At 46.3% G+C, this 14,859-nt stretch overlaps 1 protein-coding gene and 1 non-coding gene across 2 annotated transcripts; one reads left to right on the top strand and one right to left on the bottom strand.

The window, feature by feature from the left end:
- The first annotated feature begins 6,099 nt into the window (after nucleotides 1-6,099).
- TRNAG-GCC lies at nucleotides 6,100-6,172 on the top strand. The gene has a single exon. It is a non-coding gene; the product is annotated as a tRNA-Gly (tRNA).
- A 6,854-nt stretch (nucleotides 6,173-13,026) lies between these two features.
- Nucleotides 13,027-14,350, bottom strand: FBLL1 (fibrillarin like 1). Its single transcript, XM_029219057.1, has one exon. It carries the CDS (start codon nucleotides 14,143-14,145, stop codon nucleotides 13,135-13,137), a length of 1,011 nt encoding a protein of 336 aa, XP_029074890.1. The 5' UTR covers nucleotides 14,146-14,350; the 3' UTR covers nucleotides 13,027-13,134.
- Between the last annotated feature and the right edge of the window lie 509 nt (nucleotides 14,351-14,859).

Raw genomic sequence — 14,859 nt, 5'->3', positions numbered from 1 at the left:
GTGTGTGTGTGTGTGTGTGTGTGTGTGTGTGTGTGTGTGTGTGTGTGTGCGCGCGCGCGCTTTAATCTGTAAAGCTATCTGGAATTTTTATTGTGCTATAACTTCAAAATTGTATGGGCATTATAACTTTTCCATTGTACAAAAAGAAACATACCACTAAATTTATGGATGTTTGAATGTTAGATATATTTGGGATGTTTTTAATAGCCCTTTTCTTTAAGCTTTTTCTTATTTCTGATCATTGTGAGTTGGGATAGATGTGGGATAAACCCCTCCTAGAATTATTGCCTTTGTCAAACACAATTCATAGTGGGATTTATAAAACACAATTTTAATTATCTCTAAGTGAGTTGAAATATCATGAATTGTAGTCATCTACATCAAGTATGGTAAAGACCTAAAATACCTTTATCCTTAGGATTGCCTGAGAATAATCCGATTGTACATGCGTCTGATACTTCCAGCTTAATAAATGTAGCAGTGAGTTGATGTTGGGACTTCAGGTACTACAGTTGGTACCGAATGATGTGTTTGAGAGGAAATCAGTTTTCTTTTTCCTTAAGAAAAAACCAGAATCTTTACATTCTGGCTCTTTGTGTAGTCAAAAGACTAGTTTCTCTTTTTAGATTTTCAGTCTTTTTGCTGTAGCGGCCAGTAATTTTGTGTTTAAAAGAACTAATGAGGAATGTATTTTTCAAAGGAGTGAATAAAGTTAAAATCCAAGGTTTTGAATTGTACAAATGTGCAACTAAATTTCAAGTCTAAGATAGTGCTGATTGTTTTTCTGTTTCTCAACATCTTTCATACATTGCAGTACCTACAGTTCCAGTAGCTCTCAAAGAAAACATTTCAGTTTTGTATAATTGGTAAAATATACATAAATAATGCAGCTAGTTTGAGATCATTTTAGCTTTACGTTGTGTCTCTGAATCATACAGATCTCATACCTGGCACAGTTGATAGTTGTCACGAGTATTAAGCCATTTTGAAATCTGCCACTTTTTTTCTGAGGTGCCCTTTTTAGTTTACATTTAGAAACAAAAGATAACTCTATAGACCTAACATTAATATTCTGGTCTCCTTGTCCTAAATACGATTAATGGAACATGGATGTAAGTCAGGTTAAGATGGTTTTATCATTTTTTTAATACATTGTGTGCTTTGACTTTTTATTTGAACTACAGTGAAGCTTTGACTTTTTAACTGAAATTGAGTGGCATTTGTCTTAATTCTTCCCAGTTACAGATCAAATCATACCTAGAAAATGTTTGTGTTAATTTTACTTATACAAGCCATTTCCGTTTCAGTTGCCTTATTCTATCTATTGCATTGTTCTTGCCAAGTCTGAGCTCTGTCATGTTGGAATTATTCTAACACTGAATCTGTGATGTAAAAATGTATGATGTGCTACAAATTTTATTCATAATAAACTAAGTTATAGCCTATTATAACCTATAAAACATTTCTTGTAAATTGTCTAATTTATTTTTCATTTATGTACAGTTTCTTATGTAAATTTTTAAAATACTTGTGGTCTGTTCTATAAACATTCCTGTTCTCTTTTCCTTAAGGCTTATTTGCATGAAAGAAACTTGGGTTTTGCTTGTTTGTATTATACGGCCACTGAGCCAACTTCAGTACTCTCTACCTTTTCTGTAGTTTTAACTTTTTCTAGTTTTGTTCATATTCTAAATAAATGTTAAAATCATGATTTTTATTTCCTACTTTGCAAATAAATTCTGTTAAGTTGTTTACTGTGTTATCTTTTTATTGTTTATATATTGTATTCCCACATTTCCACTTCAAATAAATACAACGTTTTAATGAAATCAACTATAGTAGAACGTGTAAACTGAGAGAAAGGACATCGTAAAGTCTTGCTCACCTCTGTATTCCCAGTACTTGGCACAGAGAAGGCATTCAGTAAAAAATACTTATTGAGTGGATTAACTGTAGAGGAAGTGTCTTTATCTATCTAGTCTCCCTTTATAAGATGTAATTGAAGTTTTTCCCCACTTTGCTCTCCCCAGCCTTAGAAAGCACAAATGTAAGTTTAGCAGAGGTGCAATGCAAACCTTCCTGAAATTTAAGCCTTACGTTTATTAACATGTGAAAAGCTTTGCTTTTTCTTGAACCGAGGCCATGGTGTCCTATGCCAGAAATGGATGTTGACAGCAGAGTGGCCCTTAGATGCGCTCCCAGCAGAGATGCCAGAACACGTGCGGTACTTTCTTACCACAGTTTGTTAAGGGTTATGTCACACACGCTTTTCTCTAAACCAAAACTTCATTTCTTTGCTTTTAATAGACAATGTCTGTTAGCGTTGTTCTAAAAGCTTTGATGGTGTTCCGTAATATGTGAGGAATTAAGTTGGAAAATTGACTTCTGAGTTTTCAAACTGATTGTCTAGACTCCGGGCATATAGGAATGGTTGAAAACATGAAGATGACCAGGTAACTTGTGAAGGTACATACCCTTTGTTTGTTTTAAAAAAAAATTTTCAGTAGGATGAAAAAAGTGTGAGGCAGTGACTAAGGGAAAAATTACGAGTTTGGTGTGGAAATATTAGATTTGAGCTATACTTTAGCTCTCCAAGTGCATTGCAAGCGATTGGAAATAAGCTACTGAAGAGCAAAAGTACAGTTGACCCTTGAGCTACACGGGTTGAACTGTGCGGGTCCACATACATGCAGATTTTTTTCTGTAGTAAATACTGCAGTACTACATGATCCGAGATTGGTTGAATCCGCAGGTGCAGAGGAACCGAACCGGATACAGAGGGCCAACTCTTAAGTTATATGTGGGTTTTCAACTGTGCGAAGGATCAGGCCCCCCAAACTCCCCAGGTTGTTCAAGGGTCAACCGTAATTGAAGGCTACATGCGTAGTTTAAGTGCTTCATTCAAAATAAATTTATAGTTAGCTAGTGGGAAGCAGCCGCTTAGCACAGGGAGATCAGCTCAGGGCTTTGTGACCACCTAGAGGGGTGGGATAGGGAGGTGGGAGGGAGACGTAACAGGGAGGGGATATGGGGATATGTGTATACGTATGGCTGAGTCACTTTGTTGTACAACAGAAAATAACACAGTGTTGTGAAGCAATTATACTCCAACAAAGATCTATTTTAAAAAATAATAATAATAATAAATTTATTCCAGGAGGGAAAGAAAAGGGCTTATATTGACTTCTATACACAGAGCTGGTGTATACATTTTGAAAGGAAGACGTCTCTTTTCTATTGACGTGTTCCTCAGTGGAGTGTATTGTGTATTGAACAAACATTGTTAATGTTTCTGCACCTGAAGTCTTATCTCCTCCTATGCAAAAAGCTTTATAAACTATTTTAAGATATTCCTATGCTTCTGATTTTGAGAGTTTTTCAGTTTTGTTTTTGTTTCTGTTTTCCAAAATAAACTTGGAAAACCTGACTCCTCATCTCTGGGATTGCATCTCCTTCTTTACATAAAAAATTGGTATTTAATGTTGCTTTTCCCAGAGGTGAGCAATACACCAGTACACTTACTTACATTTAGGTAAGTAAGTGCACATCTCCAGCCAGGGCTATAAAAGTGACCTTTACAGTTTCTAGAAACAGCAACAAAAATTATCAAAACCATGAAGGCATGTTCTTTTGGACTGAAGAGCCCACTTTGCTCATTTTTCTCTAGCTAGAGTTTGGAGTCTGCCACCCCCAATTTCTTTGGTGGGGGAAAATCCAACTTTTATCATATATTAAACAGGCCATTCAGGAAATTCAAGGCCCTGAACTTGAAAAAGTTAAGGAATATGTGTTATGTAGGTTTTTGTTTTTGTTTTCTTTTGGTTTCAGGTATCATATTTTAACAATTTGAATAAAGAATCCTGATACCTTGTGTTTTCAGATTTCCTAGAACACCTCTTCTGGTTTTCAGGACATCTGTTTAATGCCTCAAAAAAAAAAAAAAAGATTTCAGTGAATTTGTAACTGCTACTACTGATTTTTGTTTACTTTTGGTTTTGGATCTCTTTATTTTTTGTAATCAACTTTATTGAGGTATGGTTTTAAGAACAATAGTATTTAATGGTATATTTAAGTAAATATGTTTATACACCCAGGTAACCACCCTTCCAAGATATTTCCATCATTCCAAAAAGTTCCCTTGGCCTCCACCCTAGGCTGTCCCTTCCCAGCCCCATCCCGTGTCAACCAATGCTTCCTGTCACTAGATTCAATTTATTTTTTCTACAGTTGTCATTGTAAGTGGGCTCATACAGTAGATACCCTTTTTTTCATTTCCCAGTCCTCCATCCCTCCCAGCTTTAAGGCTTTCTAGAGCTACTACAGGCATACCTCAGAGATATTTCGGGCTTGTTCCAGGCCACTGCAATAAAGCGAGTTACATGCGTTTTTTTGTTTTCCCAGTGCATGTAAGAGTTAGGTTTATACCATACTGTAGTCTATTAAGTGTGCAATATCATTATGTCAAAAAATGTACATACCTTCATTTTAAAATTTTGCTGAAAAATGCTAACCATCATGATCGGAGCTTTCAGGGAGTCGTAATCTCTTGCTGGTGGAAGGTCTTGCCTCCATGTTGATGGCTGCTGACTGATCAGGGTGGTGGTTCCTGAAGGCTGGGGTGGCTGTGGAAATTTCTTAAAATTAGACGACAATGAAGTTTACTGCATTAGTTGAGTCATCCTTTCACAGTGATTTCTCTGTAGCGTCAGTGCTGTTCGGTAGCACTTTACCCACAGTGGAACTTCTTTTGAAATTGGAGTCAGTCCTCTCAAACCATGCCAATGTTTTATCAGCTGAGTTTAAGTAATATTTTAAATGCTTTGTTGTTTGAATAATCTTCACCAGGTGTAGATTCCACCTCAAGAAACCACTCTCTCCTCATCCATAAGAAGCAACTCCCCATCCATTAACATTTTATCATGAGATTGCAGCAATTCAGTCACATCTTCAGGCTCCACTTCTAATGCAGTTACTTCCTTCACTGGAGTCCTGAGCCCCTCAAAGTCATCCCTAAAGATGGGAATCAACTTCTTCCAAACTCCTGTTGATGTTGATGTTTCGACCTCTTCCCAGGAATCACAAATGTTCCTAATGGCATCTAGAATGGTGGACACAATAGCCACTCACACTTCTGTCAACATATCCTGTTCGCTCTCCTGACTCTGACGATGAAATTTATAGTTCAAGCAATTCTAGACACTTAAGAAAACTAAATTACTAACATTCTGTTTTTTTCCTGGGTTCCTTTCCATAATACTGCTTTTGTCTGACATTTTCCCAGTGCTGTGAATAAAGGAAGGCTATCTTGAATCTTAAACATATCATCATAAAGCTGGGGGAAAAAATTTAATTAAAAAAAAAAAAAGAAACCTCTTAGTCTAAGAGCAAACTTCAGATTAGAGATGTCCTAGGATCTTTCACACACCAAGAGCCAAGTTTGGGCATCGAGAATCCAAGAAAGGAGACTTAAGTTTGCCAATTAAAGGAGATTGTCTGGTTTAAAAGGAAAACAACACCTACATGCTTTTTGTAATAGATGTTAAAGTAAAAGGACCTGGACAGTTTGAAATCAGAAGGATTAAAAAAGGTCAGGCAAACACTAACCAAAAGAAAACTTATGTAGCTATATTAAGACAAGCAAAATAAACTTGAAAACAAAAGTCATCATTAGGAATGGGGTCATTATGTAATCATAAAGCGAACCAAGAAGACATCACAGTTTAAAATATATATGCAAGTAATGAAATAGCTAAATAAATAGAAAATAAATCTACAAGTGATGAAACTTTAAGGCATGAAATTGTCATCACAGTGAGAGATTTCAACACCTCGCTCAAGTATTGATAGTTCAAGCAAACAGAAAATCAGCAAAATAGGTTTGAACACCATGGTTAAGCTTGACCTAATGGACATACATTGAATTCTGCATCCAGCAATGAGAGGGTGCACATTATTCTCAAGCACACATGGAGTATGTACAAAAGTTGACCATGTACAAGATCATAGAATAAGTCAATAAATTTCAAAAAATAAGGCCACATTCTCAAAGCATAACAATTAAGTTACATGACAATGACGTAAAAATCTATTTGCTGGGCTTCCCTGGTGGTCCAGTGGTTAAGACTCAGCACTGCCAATGCAGGGGGCGCAGGTTCGACCCCTGATCAGGGAGCTAAGGTCCCACAAGCCACGTGTTGTGGCCAAAAAGATTCTTCGCTAATGGCTTGGGAGGCAGTGTAGAGTAGTGATTAAAAGCAAGTATTCTGGAGCATGGTTTCAAATTCTGCTCTTAGTCACTAGGCATATGATCTCAAGCAAATTTGTTTCCTTCCTTCCTTCCTCCCTCCCTCCCTTCCTTCCCCGCTTGGCAGGTAGGATCTTAGTTCCCCAACCAGGGATCGAATCTGTGCCCCCTGCAGTGTAAGTACAGATCCCTAATCACTGGACTGCAAGGGAAGTCCCTGAGGAAAATTTCTCACCCCACATGTGATGATGACCTTGTGTTCATCATTCATGTTGTTCAGCAGAGATCTTTATTCCACCTTTCCAACACAGTAGGATTGTACTTCCAGGCTCCCTCGTGGTTGAAAAGGTTCATATGACTGGTTCTGGCCAACTAGTGAGTGAGTTGTTGTTGGAACTACCATGTCATGGCTAGAACACTTCATCACCTGAGACTTTCCGGAGCCATCTTTTCCCTCTTGACAGCCAGCAGCATTCAAGATGGTGGCTACTCTGTTAGCCTGGATCCCTAAATGACTAAAATTAACAGAGGCCCCTCTCCCTCAACCACCCACAAAATAATGAAGGTAGTATAGTGTGAGGAAGAAAACAAACTTCATTTCGGCACAGACTTTGGGAGTTTGTTACCGCCGCCTAACCCGTCTGATATACCCATCCCAACTGATATAGACGTTGGTACCAGCAATGGATGCAGCAATGGATGCCGCTGAAGAATAGAAACCTAAATAATGAGGCCCTGGATTAGGGACTGGCAGCAGGTGCTATCAGAGGATGGAAGGATTCATGTTATGGAGAAGTGCAACTTCAGTCACCTGACAACTTGGAAGGTAGGTCATGTGCCAATGGATGTGTGGCCTTAGGAGAAGTAGCAAAGTGGTGTTAGTAGCATGTACTGGAGGCTGTTTCCATTTGACAATTTATATATGAAACACATGGGGGGCTTCCCTGGTGGCGCAGGGAACGTCCGCCTGCCAATGCAGGGGACACAGGCTCCAGCCCTGGCCCGGGAAGATCCCACGTGCCGCGGACCAACTAAGCCCGTGGACCACAACTACTGAGCCTGCGCTCTAGAGCCCACGAGCCACAAATACTGAAGCCCGGGTGCCTAGAGCCCGTGCTCTGCAGCAAAGAGTAGCCCCCGCTCGCCGCCAACTAGAGAAAGCCCGCATGCAGCAACAAAGACCCAACGCAGCCAATAAATAAATTTTAAAAAAGAGAAAAAAGGCTCTCTAAAAAAAAAATCATGTGTGACTGATTTCTCAGGCCTGACCACAGGCGATTAGGAAGGCTTCAAGAGGCACAGCTGGTGGGACTAGGAGAAGCTGCCCTCCACACCAGACCTGGGGCACAGCCGGCGCACTTCGATTTCTGAAGGGGCTTGCGGTCAAGGACTCAGAGCTCTCGGCAGGTAAATTTACATTCCTACCCGTCACCTTCATTCCACAGGTTTGTTTTGTGTGTGTGTGTGTGTGTGTGTGTGTGTGTGTGTGTGTGTGTTTGGCTGTGTGCGGCATGCAGGATCTTAGTTCCCCAACCAGGGAAACCCGTGCCCCCGGCAGGGGAAGCACAGAGTCTTACCACTGGACCACCAGGGAAGTCCTCCATAGGTTTTGATCTGAGGACCTCTGCCTCCTTGTGGGGGAGGGGAGAACCTTGAAGACTTCCACCCCCAGCCTTCCCCGTTCGTCCCCTCACCAGCAGCCTCAGGGTCCGTAAAATGTTGGAGCCTTTTTTTCAAGGGTGCCTTCAGCAGTAAGACATCCCCAAGGAGCTCTGATCCCCCGACCCTCGCTGGGGCGCCTTTCCATGTGAGAATATGGAACAGGGGAGTTGGCGCTTTCTCCAGTTTTAGCCTTTTGCTTATTCCATCACAGTAAATGATTAAAGACTGAACTCTCATTTTCCGCTCCTTCAATCTTGAGCTCCTCCCACACCTGGCAGCTCAGCTCTCTCCCCCAGCTCAGCTGAGCTCCTTACAAACAAGATCCGTGGGCAGCACTCAATCAGGGACCAAAGAGGCAGGAATACCAGTAACTTTGTCTTCAGTCACAGACTTCAACCCTCCTTCTCTTAGGAATCTCAGGGGGCATCCTGGGCTGTCCCAGAGACCCTGCAGAAAAGCTCAGCTGTCATCTTCCAGTTATTCAAAGTACTGTCCTAAATCTGCCTTTCCCAATCAACAGCAAGAGTGGTATGGGGTTTTAAATAGTGGTGTCAGCCCTGGATGCACATTAGAATCACCTGGGGGACTTACCAAAAACACCAATGCCAGGCCTTCCCCCTAGAGCGTCTGGTTTTAAATTTCACCAATTTAGAGAATGAATACGTACAGTTCTGCTCCAGGACACCCCAGATCTTCCATTCTCCAGCTCCATCACACCTTGGGTGATTCCTGTCACTTTCCTGAGCCTCAATTTCCTCATCTGCGATATCAGGGAGGATAACACTTGCCTCCCAGGGGGTGTTATGGGAATTAAGTGAAACAAGGTGTCTGGAGGCACCTGGAACAGACTACGTGCACGGTAAATGTTGTCTCCCTCAGAACGTGAATCAAGAGGAATTTCCTGTGAGCCCAAGAGCCAGGAAGACTACTTGGAAGAGTTAGACTGGCCTCCTTAAGGAGGAACACTGAGATTTGGTTGAGTGGATGGGCCAAGGGGCCACTCTCAGACCTGGTCAGCCAGGGCCCCTGCCCTGGGCCCCGCACCTACAGGGCTGCGCTCTGGCCTTCCTCTGCCTGCACCTTGCCCCATGGGGCAAGGAGTCCATACGGGCCGAGGGCCGTGCCCCCACGAGCCCACGCCACCACCTTCTAGATCCTGCACTGGGCACCGGGCGCCCAGCCTGAACAGCCCAAGTCCGCTTCCATCAATCTTCCCCAGGCCAGTCCTCCCAAGAAGGGACCACACTCCCAGTTTACAACTCCAGTCCCAAGGGGCTTAAAGGAGGCTGTTTGAAGAGCAGGGGGTCGGATCTTGGATTTTAGGACTGGGAGTCTACAGACATGCGTGTGAGCCCCTTCAGGAGGTGGGGCAGAACCAGGGGTGGGAAGAGAAAGGGGCAGGGCACTGGCCAGGGGTCTCACGTGCTCTCTCGCTCCAGGCCACACAGACATTTCCAGCAGCTCTGACGCCGGTGTGCATTTTACAGCAAATGTTAACCTGAACATTTACGTTTCAGTATCTTCTGCTATGTTTGTTCCCGTTATTAATTTAAAAACAACACTTTTTGCAATCAAATAAATGCTTATCTCTATGCCTGGGACATCATAAGTGCTTGACAAATACAAGTGTTGCAGAGTCCAAACATACTCACTGCGGCTCCGATGTGGTTAAAGCATCTTGCTTGGTAGCAGGACTGCAGCCGGGAGGGAAACTGCCAGTTGAAAAGAAGTTGGGTTTCTTCCAGTTTGAAACAGTCCCTTTTGTTTTCTTTTCCCTCCCCGTTCTTCCTCCCCTTATCCCAAGGGGCATCGGGGTGGAGGAGGCTGAGGGACATCACGGTGAGGGTGAGGGTAGGCAGTAGGTGGGGTTTGTGTGTTCTTCCCACTGGTTCCTGCTGACTCTTTGAGTCAGGGTCCCTCTCACCCTGTCTTTGAGCATCAGCCTCCAGCCTCACTGCACCTGCTGGGCTGGGCTCAACCGTGGCTCTTGTCAGGCTGCTGATTCTCTGAAACTCAGCAGCAAATTCCACCCAGCTGAACCAATTCCCAGGTTGAACCAATCCTCTTAGAAGCTCAACTAAGTTCCCTCCCCATCACTCCTCACCCCACCCACCACCCGCTCCAACCCACGGCCTCTATGTTAACTGTTAATTCTCGGGTATTTTACACTGACAATAAGAGAAAAGTTGGGAGAAAGGGATAACACTCAGAGCTTTGCGCAGGAACTTCAGTTGCACATTGCTTTCCCCAGTCACTTTCCAAAAGCCAGCAAGATGGGCATTTTAGCTGAAAGCTCCCATCCAGCCCTAGTGTTTTGGGCTGAATTGTATTCCCCCAAACCAAAATGTTGAAGCTCTAACTCTCAAATATGACTGTATTTGGAGGTAGGGCCTTTAAGGAGGTAATTAAGGTTCCGGGAGGTCATAAGGGTGGGGCTGTAATTTGAGAGGGCTGGAGTGCTTCTAAGAAGAGGAAGAGACCAGCGATCTCTCTCTCCTCCCCTCTCTCTCTCTCAGTCTCTCTCTCCTTGTGCACGCAGAGAAAAGGCCATGTGTGGACCCAGGGAGAAGGCAGCCATTGACAAGCCAAGGAGAGAGGCTTCACCAGAAACCAACCCTGCTGGTACCTTGACCCTGGACTTCCAGGCTCCAGGACTGCGAGAAGGTAAATGTCTATTGCCTAAGGCATGCAGACTGGTATTTTGTTAGGGTAGCCGCAGCAGTCTAAGATGCCTAGGGACCCCAATTTGATGCCTCTGGGAACCCAAGCAGGTCAGGTGCCCAGTGTCACTGCTACGTATGTCCTGAACCTCACTGCCCACTGGAATTACAGCCCCATACTTCCCCTGCCCCCATCCTCCAAAACCAGGTTTCAGCTTCCTTCCTATATTCCCTTAGTCCTTATACCTATGTTTCTCCTGGGACTTACCATGTTGTTCCATTGGCCCAGGAACCCGTCTGCAGCTCAGAGACATTCTTCAAGAGGTTTTTTTCATGCCATGTCTCCATTGACGTTCCCACTTCAAGCAGCTTCAAACGTGGACTATAAATTTTCTCTGTGTGTATGTGGGAATGCTCACAGCAAGGAAAGAGGCCAAGTTTCCCCTGCCATGTCCCAGATCTGGAGGGACAGACACCTTGTAAGGAGGCTCCAAGAGCTCCTTATTGAGACTGAGCTGCCTCTGAGGAAGGACTAGACCCTTTAAGATTCCAGAAGGAATCATCCTGTTTCCTGGGAGTCCATTCCCAGCCTCAGGGTTTCATCCCAGCAATGAATCAATTAGCCTAGGACTGGAGAGAGGGCTTTTCAAAGTAAGGGAGCCAGCACAGACCTCAGTGGAAAGGCCATAGATTTTGGAGTCAGACTCCTGTGGGTTTGGTTTCTGGCTGTGAGACTTACTGGGGGATCTTAAGCAAGTCATGTCATCTCTCCGAACTGCAGTTTCCTCCTCTGTTATATAGGAATAATGATCCTCGCTTTGCAGGGTTTTAATGAAGATCTCACATAGTTTGTGGAAATGCCTGGTTTGGGATTTTGCAGACATTTACTCCGTTCACCCTCTTCTTCCTGAGTCAGTCTGGCCAGCAAATCTGAACTGTAGCTCTCCCCCTGCATTGTATGGAATAGCTTTTGTGTGTGCATTATGGGAAGGGGAGGGGAGGAGTAGAAGGGGTGGCTGCCCTTTAGAAATCTGATTTATCTTCTTATTGTATGAAGGAAGTATGCCCTCAGAAAACGCAAACTAACCATAACCTCTATCCAAGCACATCTTCAGAAAGGTAGACCCACTCTCCAAATGACGGATTAGGGAGCAGTCATTCCTGGATGCAATGCCGATGACGTTGGCAATTGGCATTGGGGATTTCCTGAGTGGATAAGTGAATGAATAAATGAAAGGCCTTTTTGAGTCTTGGTTTTGGAACATTGCCAGCTCTCCTGGGATTGTTCTCTCTCCTGCTCCCTTTGGACTGCTTTTGAGAGCCAGAATTGAACGGACTGGGATTCAGGGCCTGCAGAAAGTGCCGTTCAGAGACAGATACTTTCTGGGAGTCATTTTCCTGGTTATTTCTGAGACACTTGGTGATGCCACTTTGGGTGCGTTATGCCTTGTGGTGGGAATACTTTTTTTTTTTTTTTTTTTTTTTTGGCGGTACGCGGGCCTCTCACTGTTGTGGCCTCTCCCGTTGCGGAGCACAGGCTCCGGACGCGCAGGCTCAGCGGCCATGGCTCACGGGCCTAGCCGCTCCGCGGCATGTGGGACCTTCCCGGACCGGGGCACGAACCCGTGTCCCCTGCATCGGCAGGAGGACTCTCAACCACTGCGCCACCAGGGAAGCCCTGGGAATACTTTTTGAGGTGGACTCACATCCTCCCTGCCTTGTTTTGTTATTTTGAAATCTAAGAAAAGGGTGGCACAGGGAGGCAGAGAAAGGACACAGAGAAGCCAGAGGGCCCTGCTCTGTGTGTGTGTCCTTGTGTTAGGACTTGTGGTCTGTTTAGCGTGGGCCATGTCGGGGAGAGGTAAGATCCCATTAGTGTACAGGAAATGGCAGTGAATTTACAGGCGCAAAGACTGGCAGTTACGTTCTACCTCCCTCCTGGCTGTGCAACCAGTTTACCTTCAGAAGCTCTGTGGCTTCCCCCGTAAGAGGGTAATGGTAACAAAGCTAGCTTGGGGCTGGTGTGCTGACTACACATACTAGGGAATGCAAAAGGGCTTCCTTGAAGAGTAAAGTACTAACTACATATTATGGTTAGGACTCCGGCTTGGAGTCAGACAGATTGGGTGTGTTAGACTATACGACTGTCCATCAATATCCAATGCTACTCCCTGGAGTCAGGCTTGGTCACGTGACATGGTCAATGTGCAAGAAGTGTCCCCTCAGTTCCAAAGGGGATTTTATAAGCTCATTATTTTCCCAGCTCTCTTCCCCTGCCCCTGTGACGAGTGAAGAGGGGCCCCGAAGAGTCAGGACCCTGAGTGATTGGAGTAAGCACAGTCCCCAGGCTGATCCTTTATGGACCCCTATCACCTTTTATCTTGGCTTTTTAGAGTTTGGGGGATTTGGAGATTTGGGGATAACTGAGTCTGGCCTCACTGATACACCTGGGTACTGTTTCTTTATGCCATTTAATCGAAAAGCGGTGCACAAAGAAAACACACATATAGTAACACTGAACACAGCACAGTCTTAGGCATTATCTCAGGGACAGCCCGAGCTGGGTTGCTACTTGTTGGCACTCTTGGGAAGGGGCCGATAGACCCCGACGACCACAGCGTGGTCCCTCTCATAGGGCTCCAGGGTCAGCTGCTCTTGAGGCTTCAAATTCTCCTGCTGCAACTTCCTCACCTCAGAAGCAAACACCGCCTCGGCAGAGGCGGTGGAGTCGATGCAATTGGCCTTGATGGAAATGAGGAAGTGGCCCCCGTTGCGCAGGAAGGTGTGGGCATTCAGAGCCACGATGCGGGACTGGTCTGGCTGGGCCACATCGGCAAAGATCACGTCCACCATCCCGATGAGCATGCGGTACTTGAGGGGGTGCCGGGCGTCTTCGAGGACTGGGATGATGTTGGTTCTCTTCTTGGCCACGTTGACCAGATCGCGGCCGGCGCGGTGGGAGAACTCGACCGCGTAGACTAGGCCATCAGGGCCGATGATGTCGGAGACGTGGGAGACGGTGGTCCCCGAGGCGGCACCCAGGTAGAGCACTTTGGACTTGGGCTTGATGTGAATCTGGTCGACCCCGCCCAGTATGGCCGCGGCCAGCTTGGAGCGGAAGGGGTTCCACGTGCGGTACTCCTGTTTCACGCCGCCCTCGGTCACCGTGACCCGCCGCTCGCCGTACACCGACTGGCCGGGCACCATGTTCAGTGTGACCAGAGCGTCCTCCGCCCCGCGGTAGATAAAGACCCCCTCGTGCCGGTGCGGTTCCACGGATACCGTGGTGACGCCCTTCCTCCGGCGGTTCTTGCTCTTGGCCACGCCACGCCGCTGCCCGCCGCCTCCGCGGTCCCTGCCGTCTCCGCCACCGCGCCCCCGGCCCCTGCCGCCTCCGAAGCCACGCGTCCGCGCTCCGAAGCCGCCCTTGCCCCCCTGGCCGCCGCCATCGCCTCCCGGTCCTTTGCCCCCGCCTCCTCCTTTGCCCCCGCCTCCTCCTCCGCCTCCTCGCCCCCCACCCCAGCAGCCACCTCCGCGGCCGCCAGACACCCCACCGCGCGCGCTCACCGCCGACTTCATGGCGCGCGCCGGGGGGGGGGGGGGGGGGCTGAACGGCGGTTGTCGGTGGTTACTGGTGGCTCGGAGAGGTTGTCAGGGACCGCCGGTACCTGGGGGCGGTTGTCAGGGTCGCCGGTGGCTGAGAGATGTTGTCGGGGTGGCTGGTGGCTCGGGGGCGGTGGTCCTGACTCTGGACGAAGGTTAGCGGCAGCGGTTGCCTGCCGGGTTAGCCGCGGTGGGCAGCAGGGGCGAGGTGGGCGGCGGTGGGGACCAGCTCTACTGCAGTCCCCGCATCCCGGGAGCCGCCCTTTGACGCAGCGACGGGCGTGATTGCATCATACCCGCTATGGCGACCCTGCAGCTCCGGAAGCCCCCGCTTCCCAGCACGCGCGCAGACGCAGCCTTCTCCCTTCCCTCTTCCCCATCTTCTGCTCTCTCAGGGACCCCTGGCAGTTCTTCTTGGCAGGAGAGGGGGAGATAAACATCGCTTTCAGTACTTGCTGCGCCGCTCGCTTGCTGTGTGGTCTCAGAAAGCTTACCTGACCGTCTCCGAGGGTCTTGTCTGAACTTGGGCAAGTTTCTTGACCTGTGTCTCATTATTCCATCTGAAAACAGAACGTACCACAAAGGTTTGTTTTAAAGCACCACATACACTTGCCCAGCCATGGTTCATGCTAAGTGCTCTGTAAGCATTAGCTTTTTTCTTTATGTTTTTTACTTACTTAATTGATTGAT

Source organism: Monodon monoceros, unplaced genomic scaffold (assembly GCF_005190385.1).
Source record: "Monodon monoceros isolate NGI ecotype Baffin Bay Population unplaced genomic scaffold, NGI_Narwhal_1 Super_Scaffold_12, whole genome shotgun sequence".
Taxonomy (NCBI): Eukaryota; Metazoa; Chordata; class Mammalia; order Artiodactyla; family Monodontidae; genus Monodon; species Monodon monoceros.
This window is presented reverse-complemented; position numbering and strand designations above follow the sequence as displayed.